The sequence below is a fragment of the Phyllobates terribilis genome, unplaced genomic scaffold, assembly GCF_046119375.1.
Source record: "Phyllobates terribilis strain yellow unplaced genomic scaffold, ASM4611937v1 Scaffold_1__5_contigs__length_1240528914, whole genome shotgun sequence".
NCBI lineage: Eukaryota > Metazoa > Chordata > Amphibia > Anura > Dendrobatidae > Phyllobates > Phyllobates terribilis.
Window position 1 is genome coordinate 1189808058 of NW_027362761.1, and position 14455 is coordinate 1189822512.

General features: G+C 38.0%; 1 protein-coding gene across 1 annotated transcript in view; it reads left to right on the forward strand.

Annotated features, from left to right (window-relative positions):
- Positions 1-632: 632 nt before the first annotated feature.
- ADRA1D (adrenoceptor alpha 1D) overlaps positions 633-14455 on the forward strand; it is a 206360-nt gene continuing 192537 nt past the window's right edge. The window contains exon 1 of the mRNA XM_073649185.1: positions 633-2084. Within this exon, the coding sequence (XP_073505286.1) occupies positions 1151-2084 (934 nt within the window). The 5' untranslated portion in view covers positions 633-1150. The remainder of the gene's footprint in view (positions 2085-14455) is intronic.

Genomic DNA, 14455 nt, shown 5'->3' on the forward strand with positions numbered 1-14455 from the left:
CAGACACAATGCCCCCTATGAGAGCCAGACACAATGCCCCCATATGCCAGATATCAGGTGTAACTTCCCTCTCATTATCTCTGGTCGGTGGTGTTACATGTCTGGCAGATCTACAGCTACTGCGATGGGACTACAACTCTCAGCATGTCTCCACAGTCTTTGCTGCAGGTTAACTGTAGTTCTCCAGCTTCAGAATTCCTGTCTTCTGAGTGTCTTCACCACAGATGTTGTAAAGGCATGCTGGAACCTGTGGTTCCATAAGATTTGGAAATAGATCTATAGGCAAAACCAGATCTACAAAACACAGGACTGGAATAGCAGCAGCAAGAAAAGTGCCTGGAGGTGGAGAAGAAAAAACCTGAACACAAGCATTCCTAATGACTGTGGAAAACATGGGCTTCTCAGGATATCATTAGCAGGAACATTAGCTTTAGCAATAACAAAGGATCTATCTGAGCAGGTTAAACGGGATCAGATGTTGTATCTAAAAGAAAAAAGGAAAAAACATTTACAAAAAAAAAAAAGAAAATACAAAGTATCAGCTTTGATCTGTAACAAAGTAACAAAAATTCAGGCCTGCTGCTGACCTCTAGCGGCGACTGAGCAGAATGCAAGAGCCCTACAAATGACTATGAGAGTAGCAGCTATCAAAGCAGGAGAGGGGAGGAGACCTGGTTGCAGAAGTGAAGGCTTCCTTATCCATGCAATCTGAGTTTTTGCAAAGCTTCTCTGAGCTGCTGAGCCCTTGTAGTACCCTGAGCAGCTGCCATGGAGAGTGGAGTCAGCTAGGAAGCAGCTGGTCATGCAGGGCTCTTGCACCCAGTTGGAGTTTGAGCATCATTAGGTTCACACTAGGGAGGAGCTGCTGCTGTTGTTGATTCAGACAAGTAGCTGCTTCAGACACAATGTCATGCATGGGAGGTGCATCACGCTGCAAAAGTTTCTCATGAGTTCCTGTGCCTCCTGAATCTCAGCCTGGCAAAGGCAGAAGCTCTGCTGGGGCATGTGGTACCAAGGAGTGCAAGCAAAGATGGGACTTTGTGGAGATGTCATGGTGAAATCACCATGCCTGAGCCTTCTTCTTCTTCTTCTTCTTCTTCTTCTGCAAGGAGTCTGAGACCTTCGTACATGGAGAGGAGACTGAGTTAACATGACTTTATTCATCAATGAAAGCTTGTGGAACCAATCAGAACAGCAGGACCACCAGCTAGGTGACAATGGGACTGTCAATGGGACCTCTCTGGTTGATGGCTTGGACCTTCAGGCGTTGAGTGTTGGCATTGTCTTGGCTGTTTTTATCTTGTTTGCCATTGTGGGCAACATCATGGTCATCCTGTCAGTGGCATGCAACAGGCAACTGCAGACGGTGACCAATTATTTCATCATCAACCTGGCCATTGCTGACCTTCTGCTCAGTACCACAGTGCTGCCTTTCTCTGCCACTCTGGAGGTTCTGGGCTTTTGGGCTTTTGGAAGGATCTTCTGTGACATCTGGGCAGCTGTGGATGTCCTTTGCTGCACTGCCTCTATCATGAGTCTATGTATTATATCCATTGACAGGTATGTAGGGGTTAAGTACTCTCTGAAATACCCAACTATCATGACTGAGAAGAAGGCTGTGGTCATTCTCATCATTTTGTGGGTTTCTTCCATGGTCATCTCCATTGGACCTCTCCTAGGATGGAAGGAGCCTCCACCGGAGGATGACAGCCAATGCACCATCACTGAGGAGCCCGGCTATGCCCTGTTCTCCTCTCTCTGTTCTTTCTACCTGCCATTGTTGGTCATTCTCATCATGTATTTCAAAGTCTACATTGTTGCCAGAAGGACCACCAAGAGCTTAGAAGCTGGGGTCAAGAGGGAAAGGAATAAGTCCATGGAAGTTGTCCTAAGGATCCATTGCAGAAGTAGTGTCATGGGGGAGTCTAACTCCAGCTCCAGGTCTAAGGGACATACCTTCAGGAGTTCACTATCTGTCAGACTTATCAAATTCTCCAGGGAGAAGAAAGCGGCCAAAACACTGGCTATAGTGGTGGGGGTATTTATTCTGTGCTGGCTGCCCTTCTTCATTGTGCTGCCTCTAGGTGAGTAGCCTCAGGGCTCATGATTAACCCTGTATGGTAAATGCTTCAGCAGTGTATGAGCACAGGCACTGTTACTATGCTTCACTGTTCGGCTTGTATAAATTGATTTTTATGTTTTAAAAAGATTGGTAAAGTGCATTTTTTCTATTTTATTTACATCCCAGGGTTCATAAATTCACCTATACATCACAGGGTTCATACATTCACCTATACATCTCAGGGTTCATACATTCACCTATACATCTCAGGGTTCATACATTCATCTACACAAACCAGAATTCATACATTCATCTATACATCAAAGGGTTCATACATTCACCTATACATCCCAGAATTCATACATTTATCTATAAATCTCAGGGTTCACACATTCACCTATACATAACAGGGTTCATACATTCATCTATACATCACAGCATTCATACATTCATCTATACATGACAGGGTTCATACATTCACCTATACATCCCAGGGTTCATACATTCACCTATACATAACAGGGTTCATACATTCATCTATACATCACAGGGTTCATACATTCATCTACACAAACCAGAATTCATACATTCATCTATAAATCTCAGGGTTCATACATTCACCTATACATAACAGGGTTCATACATTCATCTATACATCGCAGGGTTCATACAGTCATGTATACATTGCAGGGTTCATACATTCACCTATACATCACAGAGTTCATACAGTCATGTATACATCACAGAGTTCATACATTCATCTATACATCACAGAGTTCATACATTCATCTATACATCGCAGGGTTCATACAGTCATGTATACATCGCAGGGTTCATGCAGTCATGTATACATCACAGAGTTCATACATTCATCTATACATCACAGGGTTCATACATTCATGCATACATCACAGGGTTCATACAGTCTTGTATATATCACTGGGTTCATATATTCACCTATACATAGCAGGGTTCATACAGTCATGTATACATCTCAGGGTTCATACATTCATCTATACATCACAGGGTTCATACAGTCATGTATACATCTCAGGGTTCATACATTCATCTATACATCACAGGGTTCATACATTCATGTATACATCACAGGGTTCATACAGTCATGTATACATCACAGGGTTCATACATTCATCTATACATCACAGGGTTCATACATTCATGTGTACATCACAGAGTTCATACATTCATCTATACATTACAGGGTTCATACAGTAATGTATACATCACAGGGTTCATACATTCATCTATACATCACAGGGTTCATACATTCATCTATACATCACAGGGTTCACACAGTCATGTATACATCACAGGGTTCATACATTCATCTATACATCACAGGGTTCATACATTCATCTTTACATCACAAGGTTCATACATTCACATATACATCACAGGGTTCATACATTCATCTATACATCACAGGGTTCATACATTCATCTATACATCACAGGGTTCATACATTCATCTATACATCACAGGGTTCATACATTCATCTATACATCACAGGGTTCATAGAATCATCTAAACATCACAGGGTTCATACATTCACCTATACATCCCAAATTCATACATTCATCAATATATCCCAGGATTCCCATATTAATCTATACATACCAGGTTCATACATTCATCTATACATCTCTGGGGTCATACATTCATCTATACATCACAGGGTTCATACATTCATCTATACATCACAGGGTTCATACATTCATCTATACATCACAGGGTTCATACATTCATCTTTACATCACAAGGTTCATACATTCATCTATACATCACAGGGTTCATACATTCATCTATACATCACAGGGTTCATACATTCATCTATACATCACAGGGTTCATAGAATCATCTAAACATCACAGGGTTCATACATTCACCTATACATCCCAAATTCATACATTCATCAATATATCCCAGGATTCCCATATTAATCTATACATACCAGGTTCATACATTCATCTATACATCTCTGGGGTCATACATTCATCTATACATCACAGAGTTCATACATTCATCTATACATCACAAGGTTCATACATTCATGTATACATCACAAGGTTCATACAGTCATGTATACATCACAGGGTTCATACAGTCATGTATACATCACAGGGTTCATACATTCATCTATACATCACAGGGTTCATACAGTCATGTATACATCACAGGATTCATACATTCATCTATGCATCACAGGGTTCATACATTCATGTATACATCTCAGGGTTCATACATTCATGTATACATCTCAGGGTTCATACATTTACCTATACATCCCAAATTCATACATTCATCAATATATCCCAGGATTCCCATATTAATCTACACATACCAGGTTCATACATTCATCTATACATCTCTGGGTTCATACATTCATCTGTACATTGCATAATTCATACATTTATTTATACATCCCAGAGTTCATACATACATCTATAAATAAAAGGATTCATTCATTCATATATAAATCCATGTTCATGCATTCATATATACATCCCTGGGTTCATACATTCATCTATACATATTATCATCCATATAGTCATATATAAATAGCAGGATCCATACAGTTATCCATTTATCTATACATCCCAGGAGTCATACATTTATCTATACATACCAGTGTTCATACAGTCATCTATATATACTAGGATACATACTGTACATTTATCGATACATCCCAGAATTCATACAATTATCTATACATCCCATAGTTCATACACTCATGCATACATATCAAGATTCATTCATTGTTCTATACATATCAGGGTTCACACATTTATTGATACCAGGGTTCATACATTCCTCTATACGTCCATCCCTTATTCATACATTCCTCTATACGTCCATCCCTTATTCAAACATTCCTCTATAGGTCCATCCCTTATTCATACATTCCTCTATACGTCCATCCCTTATTCATACATTCCTCTATACGTCCATCCCTTATTCATACATTCCTCTATACGTCCATCCCTTATTCATACATTCCTCTATACGTCCATCCCTTATTCATACATTCCTCTATACGTCCATCCCTTATTCATACATTGCTCTATACGTCCATCTCTTATTCATACATTCCTCTATACGTCCATCTCTTATTCATACATTCCTCTATACGTCCATCCCTTATTCATACATTCCTCTATACGTCCATCCCTTATTCATACATTCCTCTATACGTCCATCCCTTATTCATACATTCCTCTATACGTCCATCTCTTATTCATACATTCCTCTATACGTCCATCCCTTATTCATACATTCCTCTATACGTCCATCTCTTATTCATACATTCCTCTATACGTCCATCCCTTATTCATACATTCCTCTATACGTCCATCCCTTATTCATACATTCCTCTATACGTCCATCTCTTATTTATACATTCCTCTATACGTCCATCCCTTATTCATACATTCCTCTATACGTCCATCTCTTATTTATACATTCCTCTGTACGTCCATCCCTTATTCATACATTCCTCTATACGTCCATCCCTTATTCATACATTCCTCTATACATCCATCTCTTATTCATACATTCCTCTATACGTCCATCCCTTATTCATACATTCCTCTATACGTCCATCTCTTATTCATACATTCCTCTATACGTCCATCTCTTATTCATACATTCCTCTATACGTCCATCCCTTATTCATACATTCCTCTGTACGTCCATCCCTTATTCATACATTCCTCTATACGTCCATCTCTTATTTATACATTCCTCTATACGTCCATCCCTTATTCATACATTCCTCTATACGTCCATCCCTTATTCATACATTCCTCTATACGTCCATCCCTTATTCATACATTCCTCTATACGTCCATCCCTTATTCATACATTCCTCTATACGTCCATCTCTTATTTATACATTCCTCTATACGTCCATCCCTTATTCATACATTCCTCTATACATCCATCTCTTATTCATACATTCCTCTATACGTGCATCCCTTATTCATATATTCCTCTATACGTCCATCCCTTAGTCATACATTCCTCTATACATCCATCTCTTATTCATACATTCCTCTATACGTCCATCCCTTATTCATACATTCCTCTATACATCCATCCCTTATTCATACATTCCTCTATACGTCCATCCCTTATTCATACATTCCTCTATACCTCCATCCCTTATTCATACATTCCTCTATACGTCCATCCCTTATTTATACATTCCTCTATACGTCCATCCCTTATTCATACATTCCTCTATACATCCATCTCTTATTCATACATTCCTCTATACGTCCATCCCTTATTCATACATTCCTCTGTACATCCATCCCTTATTCATACATTCCTCTATACGTCCATCCCTTATTCATACATTCCTCTATACGTCCATCCCTTATTCATACATTCCTCTATACGTCCATCCCTTATTCATACATTCCTCTATACGTCCATCCCTTATTCATACATTCCTCTATACGTCCATCCCTTATTCATACATTCCTCTATACGTCCATCTCTTATTTATACATTCCTCTATACGTCCATCCCTTATTCATACATTCCTCTATACATCCATCCCTTATTCATACATTCCTCTATACGTCCATCCCTTATTCATACATTCCTCTATACGTCCATCCCTTATTCATACATTCCTCTATACGTCCATCTCTTATTTATACATTCCTCTATACGTCCATCCCTTATTCATACATTCCTCTATACATCCATCTCTTATTCATACATTCCTCTATACGTGCATCCCTTATTCATATATTCCTCTATACGTCCATCCCTTATTCATACATTCCTCTATACATCCATCTCTTATTCATACATTCCTCTATACGTCCATCCCTTATTCATACATTCCTCTATACATCCATCCCTTATTCATACATTCCTCTATACGTCCATCCCTTATTCATACATTCCTCTATACCTCCATCCCTTATTCATACATTCCTCTATACGTCCATCCCTTATTTATACATTCCTCTATACGTCCATCCCTTATTCATACATTCCTCTATACATCCATCTCTTATTCATACATTCCTCTATACGTCCATCCCTTATTCATACATTCCTCTGTACATCCATCCCTTATTCATACATTCCTCTATACGTCCATCCCTTATTCATACATTCCTCTATACGTCCATCCCTTATTCATACATTCCTCTATACGTCCATCCCTTATTCATACATTCCTCTATACGTCCATCCCTTATTCATACATTCCTCTATACGTCCATCCCTTATTCATACATTCCTCTATACGTCCATCTCTTATTTATACATTCCTCTATACGTCCATCCCTTATTCATACATTCCTCTATACATCCATCCCTTATTCATACATTCCTCTATACGTCCATCCCTTATTCATACATTCCTCTATACGTCCATCCCTTATTCATACATTCCTCTATACGTCCATCTCTTATTTATACATTCCTCTATACGTCCATCCCTTATTCATACATTCCTCTATACATCCATCTCTTATTCATACATTCCTCTATACGTGCATCCCTTATTCATACATTCCTCTATACATCCATCCCTTATTCATACATTCCTCTATACATCCATCTCTTATTCATACATTCCTCTATACGTCCATCCCTTATTCATGCATTCCTCTATACATCCATCCCTTATTCATACATTCCTCTATACGTCCATCCCTTATTCATACATTCCTCTATACGTCCATCCCTTATTCATACATTCCTCTATACGTCCATCCCTTATTCATACATTCCTCTATACGTCCATCCCTTATTCATACATTCCTCTATACGTCCATCTCTTATTTATACATTCCTCTATACGTCCATCCCTTATTCATACATTCCTCTATACATCCATCCCTTATTCATACATTCCTCTATACGTCCATCCCTTATTCATACATTCCTCTATACGTCCATCCCTTATTCATACATTCCTCTATACGTCCATCTCTTATTTATACATTCCTCTATACGTCCATCCCTTATTCATACATTCCTCTATACATCCATCTCTTATTCATACATTCCTCTATACGTGCATCCCTTATTCATACATTCCTCTATACATCCATCCCTTATTCATACATTCCTCTATACATCCATCTCTTATTCATACATTCCTCTATACGTCCATCCCTTATTCATGCATTCCTCTATACATCCATCCCTTATTCATACATTCCTCTATAAGTCCATCCCTTATTCATACATTCCTCTATACGTCCATCCCTTATTCATACATTCCTCTATACGTCCATCCCTTATTCATACATTCCTCTATACGTCCATCCCTTATTCATACATTCCTCTATACGTCCATCTCTTATTTATACATTCCTCTATACGTCCATCCCTTATTCATACATTCCTCTATACATCCATCTCTTATTCATACATTCCTCTATACGTGCATCCCTTATTCATATATTCCTCTATACGTCCATCCCTTAGTCATACATTCCTCTATACATCCATCTCTTATTCATACATTCCTCTATACGTCCATCCCTTATTCATACATTCCTCTATACATCCATCCCTTATTCATACATTCCTCTATACGTCCATCCCTTATTCATACATTCCTCTATACCTCCATCCCTTATTCATACATTCCTCTATACGTCCATCCCTTATTTATACATTCCTCTATACGTCCATCCCTTATTCATACATTCCTCTATACATCCATCTCTTATTCATACATTCCTCTATACGTCCATCCCTTATTCATACATTCCTCTGTACATCCATCCCTTATTCATACATTCCTCTATACGTCCATCCCTTATTCATACATTCCTCTATACGTCCATCCCTTATTCATACATTCCTCTATACGTCCATCCCTTATTCATACATTCCTCTATACGTCCATCCCTTATTCATACATTCCTCTATACGTCCATCCCTTATTCATACATTCCTCTATACGTCCATCTCTTATTTATACATTCCTCTATACGTCCATCCCTTATTCATACATTCCTCTATACATCCATCCCTTATTCATACATTCCTCTATACGTCCATCCCTTATTCATACATTCCTCTATACGTCCATCCCTTATTCATACATTCCTCTATACGTCCATCTCTTATTTATACATTCCTCTATACGTCCATCCCTTATTCATACATTCCTCTATACATCCATCTCTTATTCATACATTCCTCTATACGTGCATCCCTTATTCATATATTCCTCTATACGTCCATCCCTTATTCATACATTCCTCTATACATCCATCTCTTATTCATACATTCCTCTATACGTCCATCCCTTATTCATACATTCCTCTATACATCCATCCCTTATTCATACATTCCTCTATACGTCCATCCCTTATTCATACATTCCTCTATACCTCCATCCCTTATTCATACATTCCTCTATACGTCCATCCCTTATTTATACATTCCTCTATACGTCCATCCCTTATTCATACATTCCTCTATACATCCATCTCTTATTCATACATTCCTCTATACGTCCATCCCTTATTCATACATTCCTCTGTACATCCATCCCTTATTCATACATTCCTCTATACGTCCATCCCTTATTCATACATTCCTCTATACGTCCATCCCTTATTCATACATTCCTCTATACGTCCATCCCTTATTCATACATTCCTCTATACGTCCATCCCTTATTCATACATTCCTCTATACGTCCATCCCTTATTCATACATTCCTCTATACGTCCATCTCTTATTTATACATTCCTCTATACGTCCATCCCTTATTCATACATTCCTCTATACATCCATCCCTTATTCATACATTCCTCTATACGTCCATCCCTTATTCATACATTCCTCTATACGTCCATCCCTTATTCATACATTCCTCTATACGTCCATCTCTTATTTATACATTCCTCTATACGTCCATCCCTTATTCATACATTCCTCTATACATCCATCTCTTATTCATACATTCCTCTATACGTGCATCCCTTATTCATACATTCCTCTATACATCCATCCCTTATTCATACATTCCTCTATACATCCATCTCTTATTCATACATTCCTCTATACGTCCATCCCTTATTCATGCATTCCTCTATACATCCATCCCTTATTCATACATTCCTCTATACGTCCATCCCTTATTCATACATTCCTCTATACGTCCATCCCTTATTCATACATTCCTCTATACGTCCATCCCTTATTCATACATTCCTCTATACGTCCATCCCTTATTCATACATTCCTCTATACGTCCATCTCTTATTTATACATTCCTCTATACGTCCATCCCTTATTCATACATTCCTCTATACATCCATCCCTTATTCATACATTCCTCTATACGTCCATCCCTTATTCATACATTCCTCTATACGTCCATCCCTTATTCATACATTCCTCTATACGTCCATCTCTTATTTATACATTCCTCTATACGTCCATCCCTTATTCATACATTCCTCTATACATCCATCTCTTATTCATACATTCCTCTATACGTGCATCCCTTATTCATACATTCCTCTATACATCCATCCCTTATTCATACATTCCTCTATACATCCATCTCTTATTCATACATTCCTCTATACGTCCATCCCTTATTCATGCATTCCTCTATACATCCATCCCTTATTCATACATTCCTCTATAAGTCCATCCCTTATTCATACATTCCTCTATACGTCCATCCCTTATTCATACATTCCTCTATACGTCCATCCCTTATTTATACATTCCTCTATACGTCCATCCCTTATTCATACATTCCTCTATACGTCCATCTCTTATTCATACATTCCTCTATACGTCCATCCCTTATTCATACATTCCTCTATACATCCATCCCTTATTCATACATTCCTCTATACGTCCATCCCTTATTCATACATTCCTCTATACGTCCATCCCTTATTCATACATTCCTCTATACGTCCATCCCTTATTCATACATTCCTCTATACGTCCATCCCTTATTCATACATTCCTCTATACGTCCATCCCTTATTCATACATTCCTCTATACGTCCATCCCTTATTCATACATTCCTCTATACGTCCATCCCTTATTCATACATTCCTCTATACATCCATCTCTTATTCATACATTCCTCTATACGTCCATCCCTTATTCATACATTCCTCTATACGTCCATCCCTTATTCATACATTCCTCTTTACGTCCATCCCTTATTCATACATTCCTCTATACATCCATCTCTTATTCATACATTCCTCTATACGTCCATCCCTTATTCATACATTCCTCTATACGTCCATCCCTTATTCATACATTCCTCTATACATCCATCTCTTATTCATACATTCCTCTATACATCCATCTCTTATTCATACATTCCTCTATACGTCCATCTCTTATTCATACATTCCTCTATACATCCATCTCTTATTCATACATTCCTCTATACGTCCATCTCTTATTCATACATTCCTCTATACGTCCATCTCTTATTCATACATTCCTCTATACGTCCATCCCTTATTCATACATTCCTCTATAGGTCCATCCCTTATTCATACATTCCTCTATATGTCCATCCCTTATTCATACATTCCTCTATACATCCATCTCTTATTCATACATTCCTCTATACGTCCATCTCTTATTCATACATTCCTCTATACGTCCATCCCTTATTCATACATTCCTCTATACATCCATCTCTTATTCATACATTCCTCTATACGTCCATCTCTTATTCATACATTCCTCTATACGTCCATCCCTTATTCATACATTCCTCTATACATCCATCTCTTATTCATACATTCCTCTATACGTCCATCTCTTATTTATACATTCCTCTATACGTCCATCCCTTATTCATACATTCCTCTATACATCCATCTCTTATTCATACATTCCTCTATACGTGCATCCCTTATTGATATATTCCTCTATACGTCCATCCCTTATTCATACATTCCTCTATACATCCATCCCTTATTCATACATTCCTCTATACATCCATCTCTTATTCATACATTCCTCTATACGTCCATCCCTTATTCATACATTCCTCTATACATCCATCTCTTATTCATACATTCCTCTATACGTGCATCCCTTATTGATATATTCCTCTATACGTCCATCCCTTATTCATACATTCCTCTATACATCCATCCCTTATTCATACATTCCTCTATACGTCCATCCCTTATTCATACATTCCTCTATACGTCCATCCCTTATTCATACATTCCTCTATACATCCATCTCTTATTCATACATTCCTCTATACATCCATCTCTTATTCATACATTCCTCTATACGTCCATCCCTTATTCATACATTCCTCTATACGTCCATCCCTTATTCATACATTCCTCTATACATCCATCTCTTATTCATACATTCCTCGATACGTCCATCTCTTATTCATACATTCCTCTATACGTCCATCCCTTATTCATACATTCCTCTATACATCCATCTCTTATTCATACATTCCTCTATACGTCCATCTCTTATTTATACATTCCTCTATATGTCCATCCCTTATTCATACATTCCTCTATACGTCCATCTCTTATTTATACATTCCTCTATACATCCATCTCTTATTCATACTTTCCTCTATACGTGCATCCCTTATTGATATATTCCTCTATACGTCCATCCCTTATTCATACATTCCTCTATACATCCATCTCTTATTCATACATTCCTCTATACGTCCATCCCTTATTCATACATTCCTCTATACATCCATCCCTTATTCATACATTCCTCTATACATCCATCTCTTATTCATACATTCCTCTATACGTCCATCCCTTATTCATACATTCCTCTATACGTCCATCCCTTATTTATACATTCCTCTATACGTCCATCCCTTATTCATACATTCCTCTATACGTCCATCCCTTATTCATACATTCCTCTATACATCCATCTCTTATTCATACATTCCTCTATACATCCATCTCTTATTCATACATTCCTCTATACGTCCATCCCTTATTCATACATTCCTCTATACGTCCATCCCTTATTCATACATTCCTCTATACGTCCATCCCTTATTCATACATTCCTCTATACGTCCATCCCTTATTCATACATTCCTCTATACATCCATCTCTTATTCATACATTCCTCTATACGTCCATCTCTTATTCATACATTCCTCTATACGTCCATCCCTTATTCATACATTCCTCTATACGTCCATCCCTTATTCATACATTCCTCTATACGTCCATCTCTTATTCATACATTCCTCTATACATCCATCTCTTATTCATACATTCCTCTATACGTCCATCTCTTATTCATACATTCCTCTATACGTCCATCTCTTATTCATACATTCCTCTATACGTCCATCTCTTATTCATACATTCCTCTATACGTCCATCTCTTATTCATACATTCCTCTATACGTCCATCTCTTATTCATACATTCCTCTATACATCCATCCCTTATTCATACATTCCTCTATACGTCCATCCCTTATTCATACATTCCTCTATACGTCCATCTCTTATTCATACATTCCTCTATACATCCATCTCTTATTCATACATTCCTCTATACGTCCATCTCTTATTCATACATTCCTCTATACGTCCATCTCTTATTCATACATTCCTCTATACGTCCATCCCTTATTCATACATTCCTCTATACGTCCATCCCTTATTCATACATTCCTCTATACGTCCATCCCTTATTCATACATTCCTCTATACATCCATCTCTTATTCATACATTCCTCTATACGTCCATTTCTTATTCATACATTCCTCTATACATCCCCGGGTTCACACACATGCACATATACTCCGTGTACATAGAGGACAGGCATTCCTACATATAATTAGCAGGCTGCGTTGGATTTATTACAGCACACGGTTGTTATTGGCTTGTCTATCCGTATGCTCTTACATCTAGCCCCGTATACAGAATTGTATTTGCTGTATACAGGTTGTGTCGGTGTTATATACTCCTCCTTGTATTATTTTTGCTGTATACAGTAATTATATAGCTCCAGTGCCATCGCAGAATGTGTTGTCGCATTGTTGTTTTACACTTATGATATTGATGTGTACACAGTCCTGTGTGCCAGGTGACAAACTCACCTCCGCTATGTCTGCAGGTCAGCGTGTGGGTTGTACTGTAGGACAGGCGCGTTGGTTTGGCATTCATCTATATTATGAAGACATGATTTCGCTATGAATCACTGATATGTCCAGAATCTGATTTTGCAAATTGTAGCAGAGCTGAGTTTGTCAGATATTGAACAGTGCTTTGCCTGTTAGTGTAGCAGAGCTGAGTTTAGCAAGTCTTCTGTATCATGACTCTGTGTGCTAAACGTAGCAGAGTTGAGTTTACCAAGTGCTAAATG